We start from the raw sequence: 27701 nt of genomic DNA, 5'->3' as shown, positions 1-27701 counted from the left end.
ATGTTAAATGAAGAATATTCAATTCGATTTTCGGCGTCTTTTATTTTATAAAGAGTGGAAAGGTCAATTTGGATATTGCATGTAGCGAGCCGCATGAGACGTGGCAAGGAACCGTCGCTTAAAGAAGAACACTTCTCATTTTTTATAAACTTCATTTTTGAAAAATGAAGAGGCCTACTGGGGATACCGCTTAAAAAAGAAAAACGCGTCAACAATAGTACCTCATGAGTGACGTGAAAACTATTGGAAACACACTCGAGCCTGAGGCTCGAGCGGCTTGTAGGCAGCGCGCGGAGCGACGAGGTAAAGGGAATAGCGGTGGGCGGAGATAGTCGAAAATCGGCCATTGCATTTTGCTCTGGTGTAGACAAACAGATACTCGGCCTTTTCACTCATTTTACATTAGTCAGGTCAGGTAAGAAATTGAGTTTTCCTTCTTGCTTGTTTCTTAGGTAAGCAGGCAGGCAGATTGCTTTGTTGATAAGTTCTTTCGAACCATGTTCCTTTTCTCCCACGCATTCTCGAGCCATTATCTAAATATAAAAATTACAATTTTATGAGAAAAAAAAAAGAAAATTGTCTTCTCCCTAAGTAGAGATTTCACTGTACATTGTGGTATATATTTTCTATTATTTTATGCGACATTGCGTCGTAATTATCCAATAGACAGGGATTAAAACCTCTCAGGGACTTATCTGCTTTTCATACGTACTTCGTTCGCATACGTTCGCCGCGCGTTACGATTCTTGGATATACCGGCCTGCCGGTAATCCTCCCCCCCCCCCTCCCCATCAATCAAATCAAATTGATCGCTCATATAAAAGTATCCCTTTTTCTCGATAAAAGATGCAAACTGGAAGATCGTAATTAATCATACATAATGTAATTCACTCATCAATATAATTGCAAACTTGTTTGACTCTTTGCTCTCAGTTCGATGAATGATCTGCACAAAAAGAGACGTGCCACGTTATTCTGGACTCATTCCATAGTGCCACAACATGTAGTGTTGCTCCGTTCTCGAGCTTATTCCGTTCTCCAGAAAGCCTTTTATATGCCAAACTATTTCGTTTCAGTGATAGATTTCCAGGCGTAGATGCCGCAAGATGAATTTTGTGACATTATAACTTAGATAAGGAAGACGCAGAAATACTCTTTTACAAAGGTTTATCAAGGTCTTTTTATAAAGGTCCTAGAATTGAATCTCCAACAGGTGAAAATCTTGCATTTTTTACCAGTCTTAAAGGAGCAAACGATAGACTTAATCTTGTCATGATTTTGTCATGCTGAAAATATTGACAGATAAAAATACGACTGTATAAGTCGCGTGAGTGAGCGTGAGAGATGCAGGAGATGCAAGCTGGTAAGCGTACATTTTTACACGCTACGAAAATTGGCTGGCCCTCATTTGCATGCGTTGCACTTGGACCGACGCGACTCCGCGAGTCGTTACGGTTCATCGATCGAAAGTATAACGCTATTTATGATAGGGGGAGAAGATACACAGCGCCCGTGCACATGCTGGATGTATTCTATAGTCCAAGCTTAATTACGCGTTGTGGAGATACAATTGTTGCGTAACAATGCCGCGTAATTCTTAATTACTCTACGAATTTTTCAGTTGCTCCAAAACGCGAGACTAGGATTGTGACATATGTATGTGGCACCGCCATGTGGAAGCCAAGTAGTAATTGTGAGACGCAACGGGCGCAGAACGCGAAATGTAAGAAGCAATCTACCGCAAACTGCATGTATTATGTATTGTTTACACAGACGACACGTTGGACATAATTTACATTGTGTCCGTATTGTGTACACGTAGAAATACGTGGGTTATTATTATAATTTACGCGTGAACTCTGCCTGCCCAACCCTGCACGAAACTGACGTTATCGCGTTTCGCGCCACGTGAGTTGCCAATGAGTTGCCATGTTCGTGTTTATATAGGGTGTCGCGGAACAACAATTTTTACAGAGCTCGCGGAGACGTAGAGCGGATTAAGATAAACAGAGAGAGAGAGAGAGAGAGAGAGAGAGAGAGAGAGAGAGAGACGCCGAGATGGATGGAGATTGGAGAAACGTCGCAGCCTCTTGGACCACAGCGCGGCCCAGTCGATCTATAGCAAGTCGATGATTGCCGGTGCAACATACGCGGCGATGGGAAGGACAGAACGCGTCGCTAATAACGCTTCTCCAATCATCCATCTCGGCGCGCGCGCTCATTTCTCGCGTCCGATTTCTGTAACTAATAACTCGATAATTAATTACCGTAAATATTGCAAAACGGTATGGGGACTTTTAGGTTTGTTTTAGCCCGTTACTTCCCAAGCGGACTTTTTATAGTCGATTGGTTTTTGGCTCAGAAAAATGATAAAATCATATGAATACTAACAACAAAATATGCTTTCCCACGGAAACAAAAACTGATCTTTCAGAATCTGGAGTGGATAATTTTGGAATTATCAACTGAGAAAATTAAACATGGCGGCTCAAAGTTGACAAAAACTTTTTCATCGACTATGACGGCTTTTTATGACGTGGAGAACTTTGAAAAATTTTGTCCAGAGAGCAATTGTCAGGGACAATTGAATTGACAGAGTTTGGCTACTCGACGAACATAATGACGATTATTGATTCTATTTTTCAACCGACTCAAGATGGCGGATGCAATATGACGTCCAAATACGCGAAAATCATACTTCATTTATATATGTGTGTGTGTGTGTGAGTGGTCATTTCTTATGTTTTTGAGGTCGCTGAACACGAATCTTAGATCCAGATTTCAATTTTGCAAAATGGCGGATGCAATATGGCGTCCGAGGCGCCACGAGAATCATACCCATTCTCAGATTTTTTTCAGGAACATACATTCTTCCCATGCGGAAACATCTCCAGTTTTGGGTTCAGCGATCTCAAAAACATATGGAATGAGTGAGACCCACACACATATAAATCGCAATGAAGTATGATTCTCGCGTATTTGGACGCCACATCGCATCCGCCATCTTGAATCAGTTGAAAAATAGAATCAATAATCATTGTTTATCCTTCGAGTAGTCAAACTCTGTCAATTCAATTGTCCCTGACAGTTGCTCTCTGGACAACATTTTTCAAAGTTCTCCACGGTAAAAAGCCGTCATAGTCGATGAAAAAGTTTTTGTCAACTTTGAGCCGCCATATTTAATTATCAGTTGATAATTCCAAAATTATCCACTCCAAATTCTGAAAGATTAGATTTTTTTACGTGAGAAAGCATGTTTTGTTATTGTTATCATGTGCTTTCATGTGATTTTATCACTCTTCTGAGCCAAAAATCGACTATAAAATATCCGCTTGGGAAGTAACGGGTTAACCCGCTCTACGTCTTCACGACAGCTCTGTAAAAATTGTTCTGGGATACCCAGGGTATCCCTAGTTAAATACATGTGCAAATAAATAGAGCGCGTATGACATGAATGACTAAGGATACCACAGATTTGGAGGAAAAATTAACAAACAAACTGCAAGCGTGAGAGAATGCGTTCTCAAACGAAACGAGTATGAGTAGTCTGCATTCTACAATTCTAAAATAGATTGGTTTAATAACAATGGATAGATTTTACCTGTTATGCAGTTTTAAGCAGATTAATAGAGTGAAGTTTTCAAAGTTTTCAGTCACCAAAAATTTAGCAAACTCAAGTAAAAACCAGACTTCCACGTTGTTCTCTTCTCATTGTTTTGTCATGTCGAAAGGGAAACCGATGATATCGTTGATTAGGAAGAGCCAATGCCACGAGCTTCTCTGTTCTCTGGTCCTAGAACCAAAATATATAAGAAATTGAAACGTTGTCAAATTTTACATTTTGTAACAGGATACTTTTCACAACAAGGACGCTTTAAACAAGCAATTATTGATTAACAATTATCGACACCGATCATATTCGCTTATCATTTCTACGCCAGTGCCAAGTTCCACTACGTCATTGCGGAGCACCCCACGCTCTCCTGCACATGACTATATCTCGCCTGTCTGTCTCTCTCTCTCTCTCTCTCTCCCCCTCCCCCTCTTCCTCCCTTCCTCTCCCTCCCCACTCTCTTCCTCTTTCTCCTTTCTCCCCCCGCGTTCTCTCTCTCTCTCTCTGGCTGCTGATGGGAGGCGCACTGTGCCCACCCATTGGCTGGCTCATGCTCCGTGTCATGGGCGTCGTACCGCTTTCAGTCGCGGCTGACTCGTCGTTGAGGTCGTATCAGCGTATGTTAGAGTTGCAAAGTGCATCGATTCAACGTGCGCGTGCTTTCTCTCGCTCGCTCTCTCTCTCTCTCTCTCTCTCTCTCTTTCTCTCTCTCTCTCTTCTCTCTCTCTCTCTCTCTTTCTCTCTCTCTTTCTCTTTCTCTCTCTCTCCCATATCTTTCGCACTCGCTGTCCCGTATCACATTTGCCTCTTCCTACACACGCTCTCCTGCTCTCTCGAAGAGCTACCGTCCAAAAGGAGCGAGCTACCGCTTTATAAGACTACGGTCCATCCGGTGACTACTTATGTTACGCGTGCAGTTAGACAGCAAACATCGCGACAGGACGAAGGACCGTATTCGGCGAAGGCGGTGAACGGTAAGAGCAAGAGCCCGCCAGAGATCACACGACGGACACAACGGCGTCGAGTAACGTATCGTGTGTCGTAGCTGTCGGTGCCGCCGCCGTTACGGCCGCGGGTTCAGTGTGTGCGCGAACCACAGTGTGCAATATCCTTCCGATTATCGCGTCCGGTCCCTCGCGCCACGTCCGGCGCGAGCGCTTGCGCGCCCGTATAAAATCACGAGAGGACACGGCTTACCTCTGCCCAGCGAAATTCGGCCGGAGCAAACACGGGGAAACACGCCGTCGTGACACGCCTGCCAGATACGTCGAGCGGGATATGGATTGTTCGAAGAACAACATACGTCGAACGTAAGTGATGCATCAGAAAAATCGTCAGCGACAGTCCGCGAACACGTGTCGCGTATTGCCGATCGTCATCGTCGTCGTCGTCGTCGTCGTCGTCGTCGTCGTCGTCGGTCGTCGTCGTCCGTCGTCGTCGTCGTCGTCGTCGTCGTCGTCGTCGTTGCATCGTCGTCGTCGTCGTCGTCGTCGTCGTCGGCGTCGTCCGTCGTCGTCCGTCGTCGTCGTCGTCGCCGTCGTCGTCGTCGTCGTCGTCGTTGTCCGTCGTCGTCGTCGTCCGTCGTCGTCGTCGTCGTCGGGCGTCCGGCGTCGTCGTCGTCGTCGTCGTCGTTGCGTCGTCGTCGTCCGTCGTCGTCGTCGTCGTCATCGGCGTCGTCGTCGTCGGTCGTCGTCGTCCGTCGTCGTCGTCGTCGTCGTCGTCGTCGTCGTCGTCGTCGGCCGTCGGCGTCGGTCGTCGTCGTCGTCGTCGTCGTTGCGTCATCGTCGTCGTCGTCGGTCGTCGTCGTCGTCGTCGGCGTCGTCGGTCGTCGTCGTCGTCGTCGTCGTCGTCGTCGTCGCCGTCGTATCCGCTCGAGAAAGCTTTTCGGTGACAGGTCTCAGGACGGGCAACAGGCAGCCGCTTGTGTTCGCCGAGCTCGTCCCGAAGGATCCACTTCTTCTTCTTCTTCTTCTGGATTGTTCAGTGTGATTGCATTATGCAGTGCGTCGCCTGATCGATTATCGCCAGAGGCGCGAGATCGCCTCGCATATCTGGTGCTCTGTTCTCGGGCTGCCGCGCGACAACGGCTACTCGCAAGTGCTCGCAAATATCAATGCAGCGAGGCCGTAAAGTCGAAGTGCCAAGGGCCTTAATGGCACGCGCATTACGTTCTGTGCATCGCAAATGTGCCACGCATTGTGCTGATTCGTTACGTTTATAGGAAAAAAATTATTCGGAGCATCAACATGTGCTCGAGGTCAGTGCTGTTTTTTGTCCGGTTTACATTAACCACCGCAATCGCAATGTACGGAATGATGAGATGATCGCCGCTATACAGTGTCCGGTTCTTTCGTCGCGCGTTCTTTCTCTTTGAGACGACATGTTTGGTAAGCGTAAGTGCCTTACCTCCACATCCTCACCTCTCTCTCTCTCTCTCTCTCTCTCTCTCTCTCTCTCTCTCTCTCGCACACGCGCGAGCGTATATACAGACATACACGCATAGACATACATAGATAAGAACGTCAATTTTCCGAGGAGTGTCCATTTGGCTGCAGTTTGCGGAAAGAAACAAGAATGATCTCAAGAGCCTTTCGAAAAGTTTCACTATGCTGGGAAATTTGTCACACGGTTGACGATAACATCGGCTTTATCATCGAGAAAGAGACACTTAAAGACAGCTTAATGTCGATCGACACACGTCGGTCTCGCGGCTGTATCGCGTTCCCCGAAACGACGCGTCAATAAATTTGGTGTATGGCGGCGGCGAGAGAGCACGTATTGTCCGTTGTTGGCTGACTGTGTGTGTGTCGGCGAAACGACAAGTCGGTCGATAGTAACATCGTTGGCGAAATGTTTATACCGATGTTGCGCGAGTGTAACGCAATATTGCCGCGCCGTATAAATGCACGCGTGTACCTGCAAAATGTGATTTCGTTGGTGCGACTCGCTCGTATAATTTCACCTTGCAAAATCAATAGTGCCACGCGAATTCGCGAACGAGGCCCTATTCACAGGTCGCGCAACGGATTTGGACGGTCGCGGTTACGCCTGCCTCGTCGTTACGGCAGCACGCAGTGACGCATACCTCTGTGCCTTGTTGTACGTGCTTTGGCGAATCCAAACGGCCAAATTTTCCTTCGCTTCGCGGACGGATTGTATTATTCGCGCGATATTACAGAAAAGAAAAAAAAAGTGTCCGTGTCGTCGTCTCTCACGGATTCTAGTTCGCCCGAGGCGAGGCGAGGCGAGGCGAGACGAGGCGAGGCGAGGCGAGCCGAGCCGAGCCGAGCCTCGCAGGGGCTGCGCGAACATTCGGATATTTATACCGCGCGCGCGCGTGCGCACGCGCGATCGATAACGTCAGAGCCGCCGGCGCCGCTTCCACAATCTTTCCATGCTTCCCGTCTCGCGCTAACTTTATACTTGGCGGAACGCGGTTCGCGAGCGCTAGTGCGACTACTGCGAGCAAAAGTAAGAAGGACCGTTTCAACCTACATGGCTGCTTTCCCAACGTACAACACACACACACACATATATATCGATGCATACGTTATGCGCAAAGCATACGACGTTCCGTCAAATTCTCAATTCTCGAGGAAGCTCCTACCTTGCCTTCGCGATTACCATACGCTGTCGGTCGGAGTGATAGATCGTGGGAATTGACAGAGGCGATGAGATCATCGCGAGAATTCACGGCGCTGAGAGCGGTTCTCGCGTTTCTCGCCAACTACGTACCGTTCGGAAATTTACGCGATTCGCAACGCTCGTGATTCCGCCGCGACGAATTCAAATTCTAAATAACGCGCGAAATATTCCGGATTGGGGGGGAGGGATCGGAGGGAATTGCTAAAAATATTCCGCAATTTGAATACTACCACGCTTTTTGACTGCAAAAATCAGGTTTGCCTTTCAGTCTTTCTCTTCTTTCTTACCTCGAGCTCGTGGACTCTCGCAACTCGCTACTCGCGAGTGTGTTCAAATGTTTGGCTTAACGTTTCTGAGAAATATCGTACGCGCGTGTGCGCGCAACGTCCCGTCGGAGATGAATAAGCGCTACGTTACGTAGCGCTTCTCCTTTACGTTGCCAAATTTTCGCAGAGTCGTTGAAAGCCGCACGGCCGACGTCGACTTTGCCAGCCGAGAGAGAGAGAGAGAGAGAGAGAGAGAGAGAGAGAGAGAGAGAGAGAGAGAGAGAGTGAGAGAAGCGCGTTGAATTTGTTGAATTCGGTGGTAAAAGGTTTCTTTCTTGAGCAACCGCCGCGCGCGACTTCGAGGATATCAAAGAGTTCTTTTCTTCGGCCTTGGGCGCTCCCGCTGGCGCCGTGAATATACGACGATGCATAAGGGACATAATACCGAGTAAAAAACATGACGAAGCGCGGAAGAGTGTAATTTTTCCCTCCGCGGAAGTCTACGTTTTACAATGATACCGCGATACGATTTACCCGCTCGCAGAGAATCCTAGAAAAGACTTCTCCTCACTTGCCCTCACGCGTTGCCCCATGCGTTTTAATGATGCTTACGGACGCAACGCGACTCATCATCAGCATAATCATCTCATATCCCATCTCGTTCATCTTGATCGATTTCCCAGCCGTTCTCCCGCGAAACCTAACGAAAATGTCACGAATGAGCATCGCGCGAATACGAAGACGGACCTTGAAGTTTGAACTTTCAAGTCAGGGGGTGGGCGGGCGGGGGAGGGGGGGGGAGAAAGCTTTACTTACCGCCGGTATCGCGCACGCAGCGCTAAAGGTTATGCGACAATGCGCGGTAATTGAAATTTCAACATGTGCCGCGTCGTACGGCAAAGCGACGCAAAGCGAGGTGTTGTGAATAGGCACGAAGCCTAAAATCACATCGCGTTCGCAATCGCAAGAAGTTAACATTTCCTATCGTCCGTGTGTGCCGCCGCAAGCAGCGCGGATTATCTCGGTCGAGAGAGCTCAGGCAGAAGCGCGCGCGCGCGCGCGCGCGCGCGTACAGGCCGGCCTTTCTCTCATTCATTATTCGTGCCGATTCCTCGCGTTTACTCCAAGTTATGACCACGCTCTCGGTTGCATCATAAGTCGTACGCCAACAATGTTGTCGCGCAATCAAACGACGGAGACGCGCGTTTGTTCTCCTTGCGAACAGGGACGCGCATTGTTTCTCGCGCAGCGACGTCTCGCCTGTCTCGAAAAATCAAAGAAGAATCGCGCCATTCCTGTTAGTCGTGACGCGTAACGCGTAATGTTGTTGCCTGAATTTTTTCCCTCGGAAATTCTGCAGTGTCTCTTTTCGCCGACACTTTGGATCGACACTGGTGTTCGTTTTTACTTCACACGGACGTGATTCTAAATTCTACTCTTTCGGACAAAGAAACACTCGGGTGTAAAATGTTGAAAGGAAAAATGAACAAGTTTATCGTTATTGATGACACCCGCCGCGCGAAGACCACTCGAAGACAGCTTTGTTCCGTCGAGGTTACAAAACAAATGTGGCGAAAAGATGAAAGATTCTCTTTTGGCCACTCATCGAACGCATCAAGTATACCTTTCTCAAGCTGAAACAATGTTGTGTTACACGCCGTTGGTAGCCATTTGACATTTTGGCCCCGAAAACGAAAGATGATGTTGAGATATTTTGATAATTATTATACGAGACACGTGTTATTTGAGAAATGAGATACAATTATCATAACCAATGACAACCATGGACCATTGACGGAGAATCCGTGTAGTGTGTGAACGACGAGTCACCGTAAAATCAGTCCGGCGTGTCTCTCAAAAGAGCCGTCTCTGATCCGTGTTACGAGTGAAACTGCCGACCCAAGAATGACCAAAAGTTTTATTCGATGGAAGGTAGTCGGTCGGTCGGTCGGTCGAGCGAGCGAGCGAGCGAGTGCGATGAGTTAGCAGCATGACACCGCTCGCTCCACGGTCGGAACAATTATGAAACAAAGTTCCACGAGTTCCACGAGGAGAGCGCGTACAGGGCAATATTAGAATCATATTGGCACTCTCGTTATAATAACATTTCACGGTGGCGGCTAATGCGCGACGGCGAATCAAATTAAGGAAGTTTGTTATTGGCACGCGGTGTTTAATAACAAAACAATCGCGGGCGGCGGGCATCAGCCGTCACACGAGAACCGACCGATCGCAAACGCGCACGTGTGTGCGTGCGTATGCGCAGGGAATCGGGATAACAACGCGTTCTAAATATATATTCTCGCGTTAAGATGAATATGCGCCGTGCGCGTTACGTGTCCGCGTAAAATCGTGACGCGCGTCAGCTGACCGATACGTGCCCGACACATAACGCAGTCGACGATAATGTTACCGCTGCAAATTCAATCGTCACGAATATATCGGACGTCCGATATTACACGCGCCCGCACCAGGTTAATCTTCCTGAGACTTTTCCAATCGATAGCTTTCTCTCTCTCTCTCTACTTCTCTCTCTCTCTCTACTTCTCTCTCTCTCTCTCTCTCTCTCTCTCTCTCTCTCTCTCTCTGTTTGGCGGAGCATTTTGCGACGACAAGCGTCACCGACACACGAGAACGATGACGGTGCATTTGAAATTTAGAAAACATAATTTCACACGCAATTTTCTGGCGAAAGTATACAATTTAAAAAAAAAGAAAATGACAAGAGCGAGACATGTTGGATAATAAGAAAAACGTGTTTTAGAAGAACGAGTTTTCGCGACTCTGGCGTACGTATACGTCGAGCTTCGACAACCAACAGATATTTGCCACATTGCGCGAAACATTGGTCTTTTAACATTGATCCGTTATGTTCATAAACAATTATCGCCACGCTCGCGCGAGAAACATTGCGACGCGACGCGCAGGAGGCACTTGCGCGCCACTTTTAACGTTGCCGCGGTATTGTCCTAACGAACTAGGCGCTAAATCAATGCGAGACGCGCGCCGTAAATCTGAGCGGGCGGGCCAGAGTTAGGCAATATACGGAGATTCCGTGCGAATTTACGAGCGGTGCTTGTCGATATGAGCAAAAAGAGGAGAACCCTGGCGCGCGCAGGGTCGCGCGGACTACTCTTTTGTGGCTGAAAATTTCCACGGAGCAGCCGTAGGGGTAGAGAGGAATGAGAAGAAAGAGAGAGAGAGAGAGGGGGGGGGGAGATGAGGGAAAATCGATGAGTCGTTCGGGAAGAGATGCGATAAATTTTCCACGGCATCGCTGTGACCGCAAGAAAGTCGCCGAAAAAGCTCTTCGAAAGGAACGACCGACCGATGCGCGACGAGAAAGAGTCGGGCTGCGGCAGGCGGACGATCGTATGGCAGAGAGGAGGGCAATAGAGAAGAAGGCGCAAGCGAGGGGTAGAGGAGGTCGCTCGATCGACGAGTAACGAGAGCTTACGGGGTCAACGGCTTCTCCACCTTGGGCCAGTGCCGTGGCGAGGGAACCCGTGCGTCCTCTGGGACATTCGATGCACCGGGCGTGCAGGGCTGTTCCGTCGTTCGTCGTTGATTTCGTGCGGGAAACGAAGATACTGACTGGACTGAGTGCAGCACAATGTGAATGTCGATGGCAGTATTTCTCCGGTTAACGTTTTCGTATTATAATTGTTCGGTCATCCGTGTTATTTACTTCATTCGTGGATTATCCGCGTAAAATGTTGGTCGAGAAATTCAACTTTACGCTCAAATCGTTAAAACGTTAAGTGCGTCCGGATGTGTGCGAGGAAAGACATTTTTGCCGAATAAATTTATATTTCGAACTAAACGTAAGAGATTTTGCGGCAATTTACAAGAACGGAGCGAGAGAGCGAGAGAGAGAGAGAGAGAGAGAGAGAGAGAGAGAGAGAGAGAGAGAGAGAGAGAGAGAGAGTGAGGAGGGGGGGCAGTCAGAGAAACGGTCGGAACTACCATTTAACATTTATTCCGCAACATTTCTCGCGTCGTTTGACGACTTGAAATTTGGTATAGTGAACGTAGCGAGAGTCGAGCGACACGGGATATTTGGAAAGCACTCGCCCTTGTAATTCATATTGCACACAGTGCATTACACCGCTTGGCCGCTGCGTTGCTGGAATGCTGTAACCTCACCTCCAGGCAAAGACGAATATTCGTCAAACTTTTGTCTCACTTTCGAAACGACACAATCAAACGTCGACTATTACACGAGAGTTTCCTGATGTTGATTTTAGTCCAGATAACTGTAAAGTGTGTCGCGTTTTCCTCTTTTTACCGCGAATAACTTTAAAAATTCCCACGACTTCCTTCGTATACCAGAATATTGGCATTTCTAACCTAGATTAAGATCTTTTATTCAGCTCAGAATGCCTGATGCGATAGGTATTCTTAGATACAAATTTCTTCGTTGCTCCCGACAAAGAAAGAGACATTTCGAAATTCACGTCGTAGATCTATATCTCGAATTTCTTTTTCACCTAGGTCATATATTTTCTTTATTTCACTTCGAGTGAAATAACTCCGTCCTCTAACCGCATCTTCCATCACGTTTCACCGATATCGGGAAAGACGAATATATTCGTCTAATTCATCGTGCGTATCTAGCTAGAGTTATCAGCTTGCTTCGTATTCGAAATTAGCAAATGTCTGAAGTGAAAAATTTCTCGACCAATCGTCGAAATTTGCGACGAGTTTTCTTCAGTTAAGAGGATGCTCCACACACATGCAGCGCCGCTAGCTTCGATACAAGTGAAGCCTCTATCTTGATCAGGACTTGGATCTGCCCCGAGAAATCATGTCGAAAACAACGAAAGCGATACCTAATCCCTTTGTCCGTGTGTTTCGCGCTTTTCATTTATATTCTGCCAGAGATAAGAATTCCGAGTGAATATTTGCTACTTTCAAGTACCATCGCGCACGACTGCGCGTTATAATATAATATACGTGTGCCGTCGTTTGAACACTGAGAGATCGTTTTTGTCAGAGAAAGATGTACCGCGCTCGAAAGTATAATCCGCGATTACACTTTCCTCGTAAAAAGATCACAAAATGGAATCGCATACTCGGAAATTTTAGCGATAAGATAAGAGTGAAGACGCGAACAACGCGAACAACGCGAATGCGCGCGAGCACCGGTGATTGTCTGTTGAGACACTTATGCAGAGCGTCTGACAATCGATGATGAGCACAACGCTTGCGTATGCGAGCAGAGCGGATCGAATTAAGCGAGAAAATCGCCGAATCGTCTTGCACATTTCGCGATAGTTGTCCGCGTCATCACCGAAAGACCGTCAACTGTCATCGAGAGTCATCCAAGATGAGAATCCGCTCGCTCGTTTACAGAGCTCGTCCGCTGCCGTTTTCTTCTAACACAATCTCTAATATTGCCTAATTTATTTATATTGTTCTAATTCCTTGATAGTTTTATTACAACGTTTGCAAAACAGTGGATGGTCGTTTAGGCTATCTTGGATAAGTCTTTAGGCCTTTAGATCTGCATATAACGAGCGTTATATCGTTAATTATCAGACACTCTGTATAACCGCGTAACAGCATGTACGACACCACGTGTTGTTACGTAGCTAATGTTGGTTCCTTGGTAATGGAACACCCGACGAAAGAAAGACGTCCCTGCCGCCGCCGCCCCCCCCCCCCCGTCCCGTTTCCTTCTCGGCGCTCTCGTGCACTCTCCCGGTTTGTCGGCGGCGGGCATTGATCGCCCTTAATCCCGGAAACCGGCAGAGTGCGGACGACCAAGTGCATTGACCTCCAACGTAACGAACGTCGGTCTGTCCGACCGCGACCTGTCAAATGACCTGTCGAAAATCTTCACCGTTCTCGAGTATATCGTCTCGATTTTTCTCCCGGTAGATAAGTATCTTCAAAATGAGACGATCGTTAATCCTGTGCGCAGTCTCGGGCCGTTAATGGCATATTTCTCGTCGGTCAGTCGATCAGTTGGTCAGTTTCTTTTCACAACGAGCAATACCCACCAGTTAATCGCCGACAAGACGCGACGAATGTGCCATTTTCTGCCTTGCCATTTTCTGAATAAATTTCTGCATTCTCATGCAGAATAATATATTTCCGATAGATTTTATTGTTAGATTAAGAGGCGAACAGTGAAGAGCAGCTGGGAATGTCCCAACTTGAGACAAAGGCAAAGGATTATATAATTTCTCAAATCATGCTCACGAGTTTGACCAGTACGAAAGCACAGGAAAGATCAAAATTTCAATCGCATCGAAAGACGCGTATATTACCTGATATGCAACATACGACAAGCTTACTTTGTACACAACTGTGGATGTTTTCTTTGTATGCGGTGCGATGCGATGCGACGCGACTGTGCGACGTGACCCATCGTTTCGCGCTATAAATATTAACGATAAGTTGATATTATTAATTGATAGATCACAAGTTTAATTATCGCACCTTTTACGTACGCGTACGCGTAATATTGAATGCGAGAGTAATCAAATGCCGATTAATAACTGTCTACTCGTTTATCATATGACACGACGAATTTTTTCTTTCGAAGGCGTACAGAATCTTATCTTCCTTAAAAATTTGTCTCATTTTTCATATTATGAAAACATGGTCGGTCGATAATCATTGATTGACGAAAGCAAACAACTGTTATTTGCAGTTTTAGCGCACACATTTCGTACGCCTAGTGTAAATTCAGATCATTCTGTAACATTTTTCCCATTAAAAATCCATCGCGATGTACGTTTTCCCGCGGCGAGCGAGAGTTCGCGTTTTTCTTTTCTTTTCTTTTTGTTTTTTAATATGATTTACGCACGCGACGCGGGATTATATACATATGTAGGATGTAGCGCAAAATGTACTGAGCACCTGTGAAATGACAACTTTTGTATGTTTTTTTTTTTTCAGACTGGACCGTTTCGTACCGAGCAAAAATGAGGACACGAGGTACATGTATTTGCCATTTGCAGCACGAAAGACGTCTTTAAGCTATATCCTATCAACACACGCCTATCACCTTCGCCTTTTCCGAGCTTTTTAGATCTCATAGAAATCGTAAGATGCACCGTTGCATTCAATTTGCAGCAATAACGCTTTCCATCTCTTTCTTTCGTTTCTCTTCTATTTTCTCACCGATGAAGGAGGAAATACGTAGCGTCTACGCGAGACGTACAAGCATCGCTCGATTTTGCCCCTTATCTAATGACAATTCCCTAAACAAACGCTCACACACGATCAACTTTGGAGCAGCATAATCATTGTCTTCCGCTCAATGTCCAACTTTATGACGCTTTGTATTTCGAAACACGTTGAATAATATTTTTAATTCGCGTTATTCGCGCACGAGCCGATTTTTATAGAAACAAAAACGTTAACGTCACATTCCGCTTTTACGGTGCCGAATGAAATTCAATTAATCCTGGAAAAGCTATTTCGTTGAAATGTAGAGCCGAATTCCCTCCCGCTTTAACGTAATTGTCAGTTTTATGGTCGGCTGTTTGATTTACTTCGGCATACGCGCTAAACGTTTTCGTGTTGTTTGACCGGGATCGACAGGGCGGAAGCGCGTCCTGTCGAGAGACTCGTAGTTTAAAAAAGTTCTTCCCGATACCTAGGCCTGTTTCGAATCGCAACAGAGAGTGGAAGGAAGTAGAATGCTCTTGCAACTGAGCTACCCATAAACACCATGCTACGATATATATATATATATATATATATTATCTTCCTTTTATTCAAGACAGGAAGCGATGTTTTCTCAAGACATATTTGCTACATCAACTGATAAGAGAAATTAGAAATTAGAAAAAGTACATATCAGGCACATCAAAAGTTTATTTAAAGTCTTAAAAATGGATGTATATTGGTTGAATCAACTTTTGAGACAATTTGCAGAAGAGAGACGAAAGCAGTACATACTCGTATGTGTGTGTGTGTATGTGTGTGTGTGTGTATCGGGCATATGAGTAAAGCTAGGCCGGGAATCGAACACCCGGGATCTTTCACTTGCCAGGCGATGTCTCTACCAACTGAGATATAACAAAGTGCCATGTTTTGTTGTATTTTTCTCTCCCCCCCCCCCCCCCGCTTTCTCTTATACTTGGATTTTATGTCAAAACGATGCACTTGCAGGGACACATAATATGATATTTAAAATACCAGTCATGTGCAAAAACGGTTTATATGAAAGTTGTAGTGTATTTCATATTCTTTGCAACTGTATATATGCAGATTTGGCAAAATTGAAAAATTTTTGAAACTTCCTCCGTCCTTCTCCAATTTTGTAAATTTCATATTTTAAAAGATATACGCTAAAAATGAAAATGGTTTTTTTTTTCTTCGAAGGGTGCTTTCACCCCCTCAGACTGGAATTCCCCACAAACAAAAAATAGTTTTGCATTACGGATGAACTATTTTATTTCGAGACAAAGTTTAAGAATTTTTTGAATTTCCGCCTTCCCTATCTTTCCTTGTGAGTCGTGAGATTCAAACTCGGAAGTACTAAACTGCTTAAGCGCGCGCACGCATGTTACGCTTCACATTGTACATGTATTCTGTCTTGTTCTTATACCGCATGTTACGTGCGCTCCGCGCATAATGTCGTCGCGTCATCTGACCCGAGCAAACAAGGATATTTGTTAACGCGTGACAGCAGCTACATTGATCTGCACTGATTCTTTCAATGTTCAATTCAAGTTTAACTCACCAAAGATGCAACGAGTAATTAAAATTTACGCATATATTCGTTAGCCCGAGGTTCATTGACTCTCTATCGTATTTAATAAATATATTTAAGTCATATATATATATATATATATACTACAATGTTGTGTTTACACTTTATATCTCACACGACGAGACGTGGTAATATTACGTTCGTAGAGTTTTGATCAGAGGTCACAAGCTGAAATATGCTCTATTTAGCATGTACTATAAGCACTGTTGAAATATTCGACACTAAGTTTCAAGCTGCCCGATACACGAAACGAATGCTCCTCGTGCAGGAAAAAGCGAGAACGGACAGAAATGAAATAGGGAGCGTTGCCTCGTGCGCGTTAATTAAAAGTGCTGCAAAGGAAGTCGCCAACTAAGAAGGGCGAGGCTGAATGGAAAACAGCTGCCACTCGATGACGACACGGTCTAAGAGTGCGCTCAGTCCCAATTCCCAAGTCCCTATCCCCCGCCGTATCGTTACTTTCGCATGCGCAAACAGGCGCGAATATTAACCCCTTCGCGACAAATGACTGCTCTCTCTCTCTCTCTCTCTCTCTCTCTCTCTCTCTCTCTCTCTCTCTCTCTCTCTCTCTCTCTCTCTCTCTCTCTCCTCTCTCTCTCTCTCTCTCTCTCTCTCTCTCTCTCTCTCTCTCTCTCTCTCTCTCTCTCTCTCTCTCTCTCTCTCTCGCTCTCGCTCTCGCTCTCGCTCTCGCTCTCGCTCTCTCAACACTGATTATTTCACGAGTAATCTTTACAAAAACTGCAAAACACGTCATGTGACGAGACAACTTTTGTTGTCCGAGGTTGCCGTTTCATTCATCATCTTGTGTGATGACGGTAGAAATCCATGTTAAAAATTCCTACGAATTACATATCGAAATAAAGAGACATACTCGCAAAATGATGACATTTGCCATCGATTGAGCACATTTTTAATATGCTCCGAAAAAATGCTTGTCCTTTGTCGAAGCGATCAATAAATGGGCGAGAAGTCAAATCACGTGACAAAATAAAAATGAGGAAAGATTGGTTTAGGAAAGGAGGTTGTCAATATATCGTGTCAATTCAATTTCACTGTTATTCAGATTCCGATTATTAGAGCAAAAGAAAAGTCTCTGGATCATTTGAGAAATGTATCTATTGCAAGTGCCATCTTATGAACATATCTTTTTTTTATTTCGACGTTTATTTAATTCGTAGGAATGAATTCGTACTATGAATTTCTTTGCTCCGACGTCATCAACCAAAAAAAAAAGTTAAACGGCGAAGGCAGTCAGGAGCCTTTAAAGTCTCTTGATTGTTTGTGTGTGCCACACAATACTATTAGGAGTACAAATAAGTTTCCGCCGTTTGACAAAAGATGGCCCCACCGGGAAGGTTATGTTGAAATTGTCAGATGTAAAACGTAATATCGTAAGTTTGGACATCTGGTAACAACATAACCTTGAAGTATTAGTGACTCCGTATCAGCATCACTTTTTCGTGCGAAAATGTCAAGTTTTGTGCCGAATAAGCGTCATTTGCGGGAACTTTTGATTTACTTTTTTAATTTGCAGAAATCTGCAGCTGAGGCGCATCGATTGCTTGTAGAAGCGTATGGTGGGACTGCTTTAAGTGAGAGAAGTTGTCGTGAGTGGTTTCAAAAGTTTAAAAACGGTGAGATTGACGTGGAAGACAAAGAACGTAGCGGAAGGCCGAAAGTGTACGAAGACACGGAATTGGAAGCATTATTGGAGGAAGATTCGTGCCAAACGCAAGAAGAACTTGCACTTACATTAGATATTGATTCAACAAGCAATTTCACATCGTTCACATTTAAAATCGTTGGGAATGATTCAAAAACAAGAAAATTGGGTTCCATATGAACTGAAGCCGAGAGACGTTGAATGCCGATTTTGCACGTGTGAAATGCTGCTTGCCAGGCATAAAAGAAAGGGTTTTTTGCATCGTATAGTCACTGGTGATGAAAAATGGATCCATTACGACCAACCCAAAGAAGAGAAGATCATGGGGACCACCTGGCCATGCTTCAACATCGACAGCCAAACCCGAATATTCATGGAAAAAAACTCATGCTGTGTATTTGGTGGGATCAGCTTGGTGTCGTGTATTATGAGTTGCTCAAACCGAGCGAAACCGGACTTACTGGAGCTCTCTACCGAACACAATTAATGAGATTGAGCCGAGAACTCAAGGAAAAACGCGCCCATTACTACTCCAGACACGACAAAATTATTCTCCTACATGACAACGTTCGGCCACATGTTGCAAAACCGGTCAAAACCTATTTGGAAGCACTTAATTGGGAAGTCCTACCCCACCCGCCGTATTCACCAGACATTGCCCCTTCCGGTTATCACTTGTTCCGGTCGATGGCACATGGCCTGTCTAAGCAGCGCTTTACATCATATGAAGATACTAAAAATTGTGTCGATTCGTGGATAGCCTCAAAAGATGAAGAGTTCTTCCGACGTGGTATCCGAATGCAGCCAGAAAGATGGGAAAAAGTAGTGGCTAGTGGTGGACAATACTTTGAATAAAACGTAATGTACCGTTCTTTCACGATAAATTCCTAATTTTCGATAGAAAACGGCGGAAACTTATTTGTACGCCTAATAGTTGCAGAATAGATGCGAGAAATATCACAATCGTCCCGCTACTATCTCTTATGATAGTGCGATGGGCTGGCATTTTTCTAACAGAACTGAACGGAGCCACGTGATACGCGCTGCGTATCATTGACACGATGAAGAATCTATTTACCAGGTCGAAACAGATCTGTTCTTCTCACGGTTCAAAGACGGTCAACCGCGTTGTCACGAGATATTTAAAGCCAGAGTGTCGACGATTGGCGGAGGGGGGGGGGAGGGGAGGACGAAACGTTGTCGACCTGTTCTCATCGCGCTCAAGCGTGACACGTTTTAATAATACGTGCAAAGGGACGGTTCATTCAAAATTATGCTGGTGAAGAGGCGAGTTGATCGAAGGATTTCATAAGACTAGACTCGCACTATTCGTCTAGACGGGGTAAACGGGGGGCTGGTCACTATCAAGAGCCCATCATTTTCTTTTCTTACCCCGAAAATGGCTATGGAGATGTGACGGTGACGAATACTGTGCGACTGAGAATTGCGACAGTGTCTTGCCGTCCAGACAAACAGTACGAATTGAATGGATGCGGAAGAAGAGCGTACTTACGACCGATTTTTCTTCAGATTCGTCAAAAGTTTTCGGGTTCTCGAAGCTTCCAACAAAGACGTAACAACGACGACGGGCCGAATTTATCGGACAGCGCGCCTTCATTCCACAAGGGAGATCTTATTACTTATGAAATATTACACATGCAGTGACGAAACTATTTAATGAGTCATTATAGCCCTAATCCCTGACACAATGTTCTACATTGTGTCGCAGCAAAATATTCGTTGTAACACGCGCGAGCGCGCGGTTAATTAAAGCGAGCCCCTCATCATCGTGAGTCCTTCGGACTTTGTTAATTGCGCGACACCCCGAGGAGAAACTCGAGATAGAGAGAAAGAGAGAGAGAGAGAGAGATCGGAATGAGAGAGGGAGATTCTCTCGCTGAGAGCCTAATTTAATTAACGCGACGTCACTAACCTATAATGTTCGCTTTTTATTTTCTCCCGGTAGGTCGCACGCGAGCGAACAAACGAACGAACGAACGAACGAACGAACGAACGAACGAACGAGCGAGCGAGCGAGTGGGCGGGCGGGCGGGCGAACGTCGTACAAGCGTGTGAGCGGCTTGCTCGAGTTTTATTGCACATAACGCTGATTTTCAGACGACGACGCACGGAGAAACGCAGACAAACGCCGAAGGCTATCCTCGCAAAACGCGTTTCCGTAGCATTTTAAAATAAGAGAAAAAAATATCGTAGGAATTGCAAAGATAATCATCATGCGTGAGGATATTTTACCTGTGCGAAGCTGGTCCCTCATTATCAAAATTTGAAAAAAATGATGAGAGTTCTAGTTACCCGCCGAAGAGTTCTAGAGTTCTCAGCCGGTTTTAGAAATAATTCTGGCGTTTTAAGCGGTCAAAAAGGCAATTGAAAAAAGGAGGGGGGGCTAACTTCAAAAAACCGTCCACTTTAGCGAGCTAGAACTCTTTCATTTCCGCTCAAATCGATTCAAGTCATAAAGAAAATCGATAGAGCTCTTCGGGCGGCCATCAGAACTCTGAAGAAATTGACCCATTTTCGGAAAAAAATTTTCTCCTAATTGGACTTGGAAAATTCGACATCGACGATACTTTGATGAGCTAGAACTCTTTAATTTTCGCTCAAATCGATTCAAGTCATAAGGAAAATCGATAGAACTCTTCGGGTGGCCATCAGAACTCTAAAGAAACTGACCCAATTTCGAAAAAAAATTTTTTCCTAATTCGACTTGGAAATTTTTTTCGAAAATCGGTTTTCTTTAGAGTTTCTTTAGAGTTCCGGCGGCCCCCCGAAGAGTTCTATCGATTTTCCTTATGACTTGAATCGATTCGAGCGGAAATGAAAGAGTTCTGCTCGCTAAAGTGGAAGTGGTTTTGTGAAGTTGGCTCCCCGTTCTTTCAATTCAATTGTCTTTCTGACTGCTTAAAACGCCAGAGCTATTTCTAAAACCGATTGAGAACTCTAGAACTCCTCGGGGGGGGTAACTAGAACTCTAATCATTTTTTTCAAATTTTGATAATGAGGGGCCAGCTTCACATAGGTGGTAGATATTTTGCAAAATATGTCGATTTAACAATATCGTCTCTTCACCATCGTTTTGCATAGTGAATTTTGCGCGTGAGCGGGAATTCACGTCGTGATGAAAATCCATTAGTTCCTCAAGTGCTCTACATTACACGTACAATGAAGAGATTTTTGCAAACGCGGATATAATGAAAGATGATTATCGTGTATTATGCCGCGTGCGTATACGGTGCCTATTAATTAACAAAATTGGACCGGGAGAGGATTAATTGGTTTGCACGGGATGGCGTTTATGAATGACGCTCGTACGCCCAGTTTCAACATTACTGCATACTTTTGCAATCGTCGAGCACGTTAATTAAATTATTACAAGGAGAGGGGGAAAATACGAGTCGAGTTACGATATCGTTGTGTACTTGAGAGCGCTCGATTGCCAACGGCGCGACTGCCGCGCCGTTTGATTATATGCACTTTGCACGATTATGGCACGCTACTTATTCGAGAGAGAGAGAGAGAGAGAGAGATTCTCTTTTTAGCGCGCGAATTTTCGCCCGAGCCCGGAGCGTGAAATTCTCCCGGCGAAGAATCTCGGAACGTGTCGCTAACGAGCCCTAATTGGATCCTCTGGTCCACGGCGAATGTCGTTTAGAGAGGCTGCGTCGAGTCTCTCTCTCTCTCTCTCTCTCTCTCTCTCTCTCTCTCTCTCTCTCGTAGAGACAAATTTTTTTCCCCACTTTGCGAATGCGCCGACGCAGCTCGTCGAGAATTCCACAAATAAATTTTGCACAAAGCATTCCCAGAAGTCGTGCGTATTCCTCCCGATCGTGGATTTAAATCGTTAAATTTAAAAGCGATTTTTCCTCGCTGATTCGATTCAATCGGTCATCCTTTTTCCCGTCCAATCGTTGCGAGTCGATATCGAAAGCACAGCTTTAGAGGGACCAAAATTTTATTCTGTCGCAAAAGATTGCCGTGGTACGTTTTAAAAATAAACGAATATAAAAATGATAAAAAAGAAAGGGAAAAGATTTTGTTGTACACGCATCTCGAAAGTTTGAAAATGTAGCGTTCAGAAGTTCATTACGTATTTGCGTAGCTGTTCTCCCACTGCAAGCGGGACGAAGGAGGGGGGAGGGGGAGGGAAGAGGGGAGGAAAGGAGAGAAAAGAAAACTACTATTATTAAACATTATTATTTCTGGTCTCGCGATGCTACGAACGTGAACGAACATGAAGGAATACATGAACGCGATACACGAGCGCAACGACGAACTTTATCGATTCATCGGCGTAGTGGAAGCTATCGTTGAAGAATGAAAATGACTGCGATTTACCATGAATTTAAATGCAACCGCGGTCCTTCGCGGCGACAGGGCGACGATAAACGGGGCGCGTTCGTTTTGCCCGACGAGACGTCGATGCGAGATCATCAAGATCGCAGCGACGAACCGCGACCGATCCTGCCACGGCTACTACGGCTATCTTTCTCGCTTACACGCACCGTATGAGCCAGATGTCCCATGAAGTAGCCGTGATATGATACCTAGTTTCACGCTAGAAATATCAAAGGAGGATTCTAGGAATATTCGCGATTTACGGCGATGTCGCGCTCGGCATTTCGCGAAGAATATAAAGAAGCAGAAGAAGAAGACATTCTCTCTTCATCGTTATATCAACCAACAAACATCGTACCAGATTTACAAACCATCATAGAACGCAGACAACCGTGCGTCAGATGGAATTTACAAACGTGTAATATTACCGCGATAAAAGTTCGGGAGGAACAAGAAATATCCAGAATTCCACGGTCGAGCCGCGACGAGAAAATAACAATAATCAAAAGAATACTCGTATATCGAGGTGTATCGCAAAGTATGGTACCTCCCATGCCGCTGCACCACACACACGCACACACGAACACACACACGAAGATGATGTTTTCACACTCAACGACTTTCGGCAACACGTTCGTCACGGCCGTCTCGTAAAGTCTGAGCACGTGCGCGTGAAAAGAGAGCGAGAGAGGATGGTCCGCACCGCGCGCGCCGCGCGGCGCGCGCGGCGGACAGGGGAAAGAAACTCTCTTTTCGTAAGAGACGATAAATATATTACCAAACGTACATATACGGGACCGGGTCCGCCCCCTCGTCGTCGCGGTGCCCGCTGACCTATTTGTGAACGCGCGCGCGCGCGCGCACGCGTTGCCACACACTTTCTGCCGTGCGTCCGATTATTACAACACTTTACGAATTACGCGCGGGCCGTGCCCGTGCCAGGCCAGGTTGTGACGCCGCCGAGGAAACGGAGACGTAAGATTTTCGACAACTCGTTTGCTCGGCGAAGGAATACGCGAGGAAGAGCAAACTAGAACGACGAAACTAAAACTGTTTGACGAAAGCGATAACTGTCGTGATTTAAAGAGCAAGCGATTCGCGAAGTCGATTGACGCGATTTTCGGTTTTCTGTCCAATTTGTCCACTTTGTCTATTTCCTCGACAAAGTTGGAGCGTTTCCGAGTAAAATATTTGCTTCTACATTAATTAAATTCGCGATTTTGATTCTAGTTAAGCTTGTTAACTATACTGTTGTTTGACACAACACAAGTTCAACTCGTAGAACTGATGAGAAATCGCGAGATTCCAGCGTCGCAGCATTCTGTTGATTATTGTGTTCTTTTGACAGTTATCGTCGTTTCCCATGTTGAAGAATTGACTTGAAGAATTTTGTTAAAAATTTCCAACAATACAGAGAACAAGATTTCTTTAAAGCGAATATATTTTTTGCTTGAATTCGAATAAATTTTTAATCACGGAAACGTTCCAAGAAAAGAAATGTTCACCATAAGAAAGAAGATATTGAGCCCATTTTTCTTTCATTTTATCATATCTCCCAACTGCAGGCAAAGTTTGTCGCGCCCACATTCTCTCTCTTTATCTCTCTCTCTCTCTCTCTCTCTCTCTCTCTCTCTCTCTCTCTCTCTCTCTCTCTCTCTCTCTCTCTCTCTCTTTCTCTCCTTGGCGCGCGAGCGTCTTATTTCGTCATTAAAGATTCCTCTCACGTTGATGGGATATCGCGTCAAGAGATATTCCTTTCATGCGTTCCTTCACTGTACCGTTATCGGCGACTATCTCTTCCCAAGAGCGAAGATATTAAAACTGGACAATTACGACGGAATAAGGGAGAACAAATTGCATTTTTTTTTTTTTTTGCGGGACGAGATCGGGGCGACAGTGCTTTCCTCCATGTGCTTTCGAGGATACAAGAAAGAACCGTTGAAAGACTGAGTATCGGTCAGAGCCCTCTGTATAAACGGCTTTATCGGACACACGGTGCATACAGCGATAAAACAGATATCAACGCGTGTAATTCGCCGTATATGCGCGCTCTCTCTCTCTCTCTCTCTCTCTCCATCTTTTCCTACGTGTCGTTTATTACAAGAGACCGCCTTTGAGAGAGCGAACAGTCTTTGACGCTGGCTGCGAAGGTTCAGCGCGGTTATAAATAATTTTCTTAAAGAGAGTAGAAAACATACACATATGCTGCACCACGCGCGTCCACAAAGAGACGCATCTCTGCACCATCTCTAGCCCTCTTGCCCCGGCACAACGTTCGTTAATTCTTCGTCGACAGTGATGCGGCGAGCGTTTTTGTTGAAAAAAAAATCGCGACGTGTAAATTTTTACGATAAAAATGTATTAAAATTCCGACGAAGAGGAAAGGGGCGGCCTTGCTCGCGACTCATCGATAGCGGCCGATGGCGCGCAAACTGCGACGAATTAATCTTGCGTTTATTGCATAAGGACAAAGCCGGCCGGGGCGTATTATAATCGATAACGCGCGCGTCAAGCGAAAATTGCAAATTTTATAGATTAACCGCGCGTCATTGGAAAATATTTCGAGTAGCTTATCTCGCGTTAAAAGTGCAACGGCCCTATGTGCGCGTATCCTTTTGCATCATCGATTTTGTCGGATCAATATACACTTCTCCCATTGGTGGCACGTGCGACAATTGATCGCCATAATCGGTAACACCAATTCTCTGCAAGTACAATAATTATTACCGTGTCGTTAATAATCGCAACGTTTTGCGCAAATGTATCGCGATAATATACACAAATTTTGTCGACAGGAGACATCATTCTACAATTCTACAATTTCTTTGATTTATCGAAGGGCATAAATTTTGACGTTCCGTATCATATTTCCCCTTATAAAGTATATATATCACAAAGATAAATTGATACTTAAGGACGCGTTTGATAAAATATGACGTTGCAAAACAAGGTGCATTTCGTACTACGTGGATATATGGGTCGATTATTGACGTACGGCATGCAGTATACGCTACGTGCCAAATCGTTCCTTCAACGATATACAAGTATTGAAAACGCATATTGTAAATGTAAATGCATCATGACATTTGCGGGAATGCAATGATTTCACTCCCCCTCTCTCTCTCTCTCTCTCTCTCTCTCTCTCTCTCTCTCTCTCTCTCTCTCTCTCTCTCTCTCTCGCTACTTGGCCCCTGCCAAATGTTGCATTTCACAAGACGAAGTTACGGAGAGAAATTAATCACTTTGCTCGGCCAAATTGCGAGAGCCCTTGCGTAATTGCGCGCAAAGTGCGCGCTGCAACATTTTTGAGCTGGCGTTGTTGGAAGCGTGTATACTATACATACGTGTCTACATTATATAAGCGCACGAGGAGGAGGAGGAGGAGGAGAGAGAGAGAGAGAGAGAGAGAGAGAGAAATGTCCCTCGCCTTCACCGATGTCACTTTTCTCGTTCTTTAACTCTACAAAAGGAGGAATCGAGTTTTGTGTGGACGCGGGAAGCAAACAAGAGATAGGGAAAGAGACCGTCGCGCCTGGCGATATGCGTAGATGGAACAAGTATATACACTGCTATGTATGCACAAAAGTGTGCGTGCATGCGTAAGAGCGAAGCATGAAGGTCGTGGGACCACGGTCTCCCGCTTGTAAAAAGCGAAACGAGAGGCTCATGAACGCGACTGCAGAAAGACGAAACTTCGGTAGTAAGAAAAAGAGAAAGAGAGGAAGAGAGAAAGGATCTGTCCTCGTCATGGGAAGGGACATGCTCGCCCATTTGAAAAGAATTCTCAACTGGGCGAGGCAAGGATAAGTATGCGAAGAGGAGAAAAAAAGAATTGAATCAAGGGGATCAAGAGAACTCGGAATGAAATTCAGAGAGAGATTCTTAGAGATCGCGATACTTCAGGAGCGTTTCTTCCTCGTCTATTTTCGCACGACCGAGCATTTCTCTGATGATAAGACGGACAGATACGTATCGCCGAGACGTTTCTTTTGCGCGTCCGACTTTCTTCTAGGAAGACGCGTATACTCTCCGATTCGGATATATAATTTAACAAGGGTTAATGTGTGGATGTGAGTGGACAGTAAATAAAGCAATAATTCTTTTCTTTATGCTCTTTTTCCTCCATTTCTTTTTTCATCTCGGTTAAAAATCTCGGTGAAATCAGCTCTGCAGAGAGCTGATGAACCGAGAAATGGTAAAGACAAAGATAAAAATTATGCGCCCAATAACGCTTTGTCCATATATCGGTAGGAATTTAAATTTAGATTTCGTACAATGACAAGAGGCTAAGCGGAGACCCGTAAGATATACAATACACTAGATCCTAAGACCGGTATTCATTTGCGAATTATTTCGGACCGCGCGCTGATCGAGAACACAATCAATTCATTAGACGGTTAACTGGCTCGATGTTTCTTGCACGAAATAATGTAATTTCGTTGAGATAAATCGGCTGACGAATAATCTCGGAGGCCAATGAAGCTCCAATTATATATTTGTCAAATGCTGATTCAAACACTCGGAGGGTGTCTTCTCTTCATTCCCAGTAAGTTTGACAAAACAGACAGAAACTCGCTACGCGGAAACATACCTCGCGATGAAGTACGTATTATGACGTGTATCCACGCGACTGCGCCGTCGTGGCATTCGCGCTGACACTGACACCGATACTCGCCTAGATACAACTCGATATCAAAGACATACGTGCTAAATATCCTGATGCTGAATTAAAATGCGCTTTTAAGTGTATCGAACGGGGGGGGGGGATCGGGAAATCTTTCAATCATACACCCGAGAGAAATCCGAGAGATAAGTGTTGATCTGTAGTAGCGATGCACACGTGCGACGCACGCGTTGTTCGCGCGTCATTTCGCGTGACGCGATGCAATAAAGATCCGCGCGCTCTCGCGACCGTTGTTCTCAATCTCGCTCTCGCTCTCTCTCCCTCTCTCACCCTCTCTCTCTCTCTCTCTCCCTCTCTCTCCCTCTCTCTCTCTCTCTCTCTCTCTCTCTCTCTCCCTCTCTCTCTCTCTCTCTCTCTCTTTCTCTGAAGTTGACTGGAACGTTCGTGAAACATCGGAAACAAAAACAAGACGAATGCGGTATAGATCCGAAAATCAACTCAGAAAGATTGAATATGAACGATTTATGTTTTCCATATCTAAGGGGTGAATTTCAGAAATTCAAAGATTGAAAAATTTTTTTTTCCAGGCGACTGCTCTATTAACTGAGCTATCCAAACACACTCGACACTTCGATATATATATATATATATATATATATATATATATATATATATATATAAAATCTCTCCTTCCCCCTTTCTCTCTCTCTCTCTCTCTCTCTTTCGGCGCTTGGTAAGCGCCTGACGAGCGACTGATGAAAGGGAACGTTTTCATCTTTTGTCCATTGTGCGTTAGCATGGTC

General features: G+C 45.2%; 1 protein-coding gene across 4 annotated transcripts in view; it reads left to right on the top strand.

Annotated features, from left to right (window-relative positions):
• The window catches only part of LOC105181574 (protein gustavus), a 165431-nt gene that overhangs the window by 90627 nt on the left and 47103 nt on the right, over positions 1–27701 (top strand). The window contains exons 1-2 of one of the 4 annotated variants that reach the window (XM_011138439.3): positions 4183–4923; positions 14434–14472. In XM_011138439.3, coding sequence (XP_011136741.1) covers positions 4892–4923; positions 14434–14472 — 71 coding nt within the window. In that variant the 5' untranslated portion in view covers positions 4183–4891. Of the gene's footprint in view, positions 1–4182; positions 4924–5507; positions 5871–14433; positions 14473–27701 lie in introns of those variants that run through there. The other 3 variants (XM_025298730.1, XM_011138440.3, XM_025298731.1) reach the window with 3 other exon arrangements.

The sequence above is a fragment of the Harpegnathos saltator genome, unplaced genomic scaffold (genome assembly GCF_003227715.2).
Source record: "Harpegnathos saltator strain DR-91 unplaced genomic scaffold, Hsal_v8.6 scaffold236, whole genome shotgun sequence".
Taxonomy (NCBI): domain Eukaryota; kingdom Metazoa; phylum Arthropoda; class Insecta; order Hymenoptera; family Formicidae; genus Harpegnathos; species Harpegnathos saltator.
This window is presented reverse-complemented; position numbering and strand designations above follow the sequence as displayed.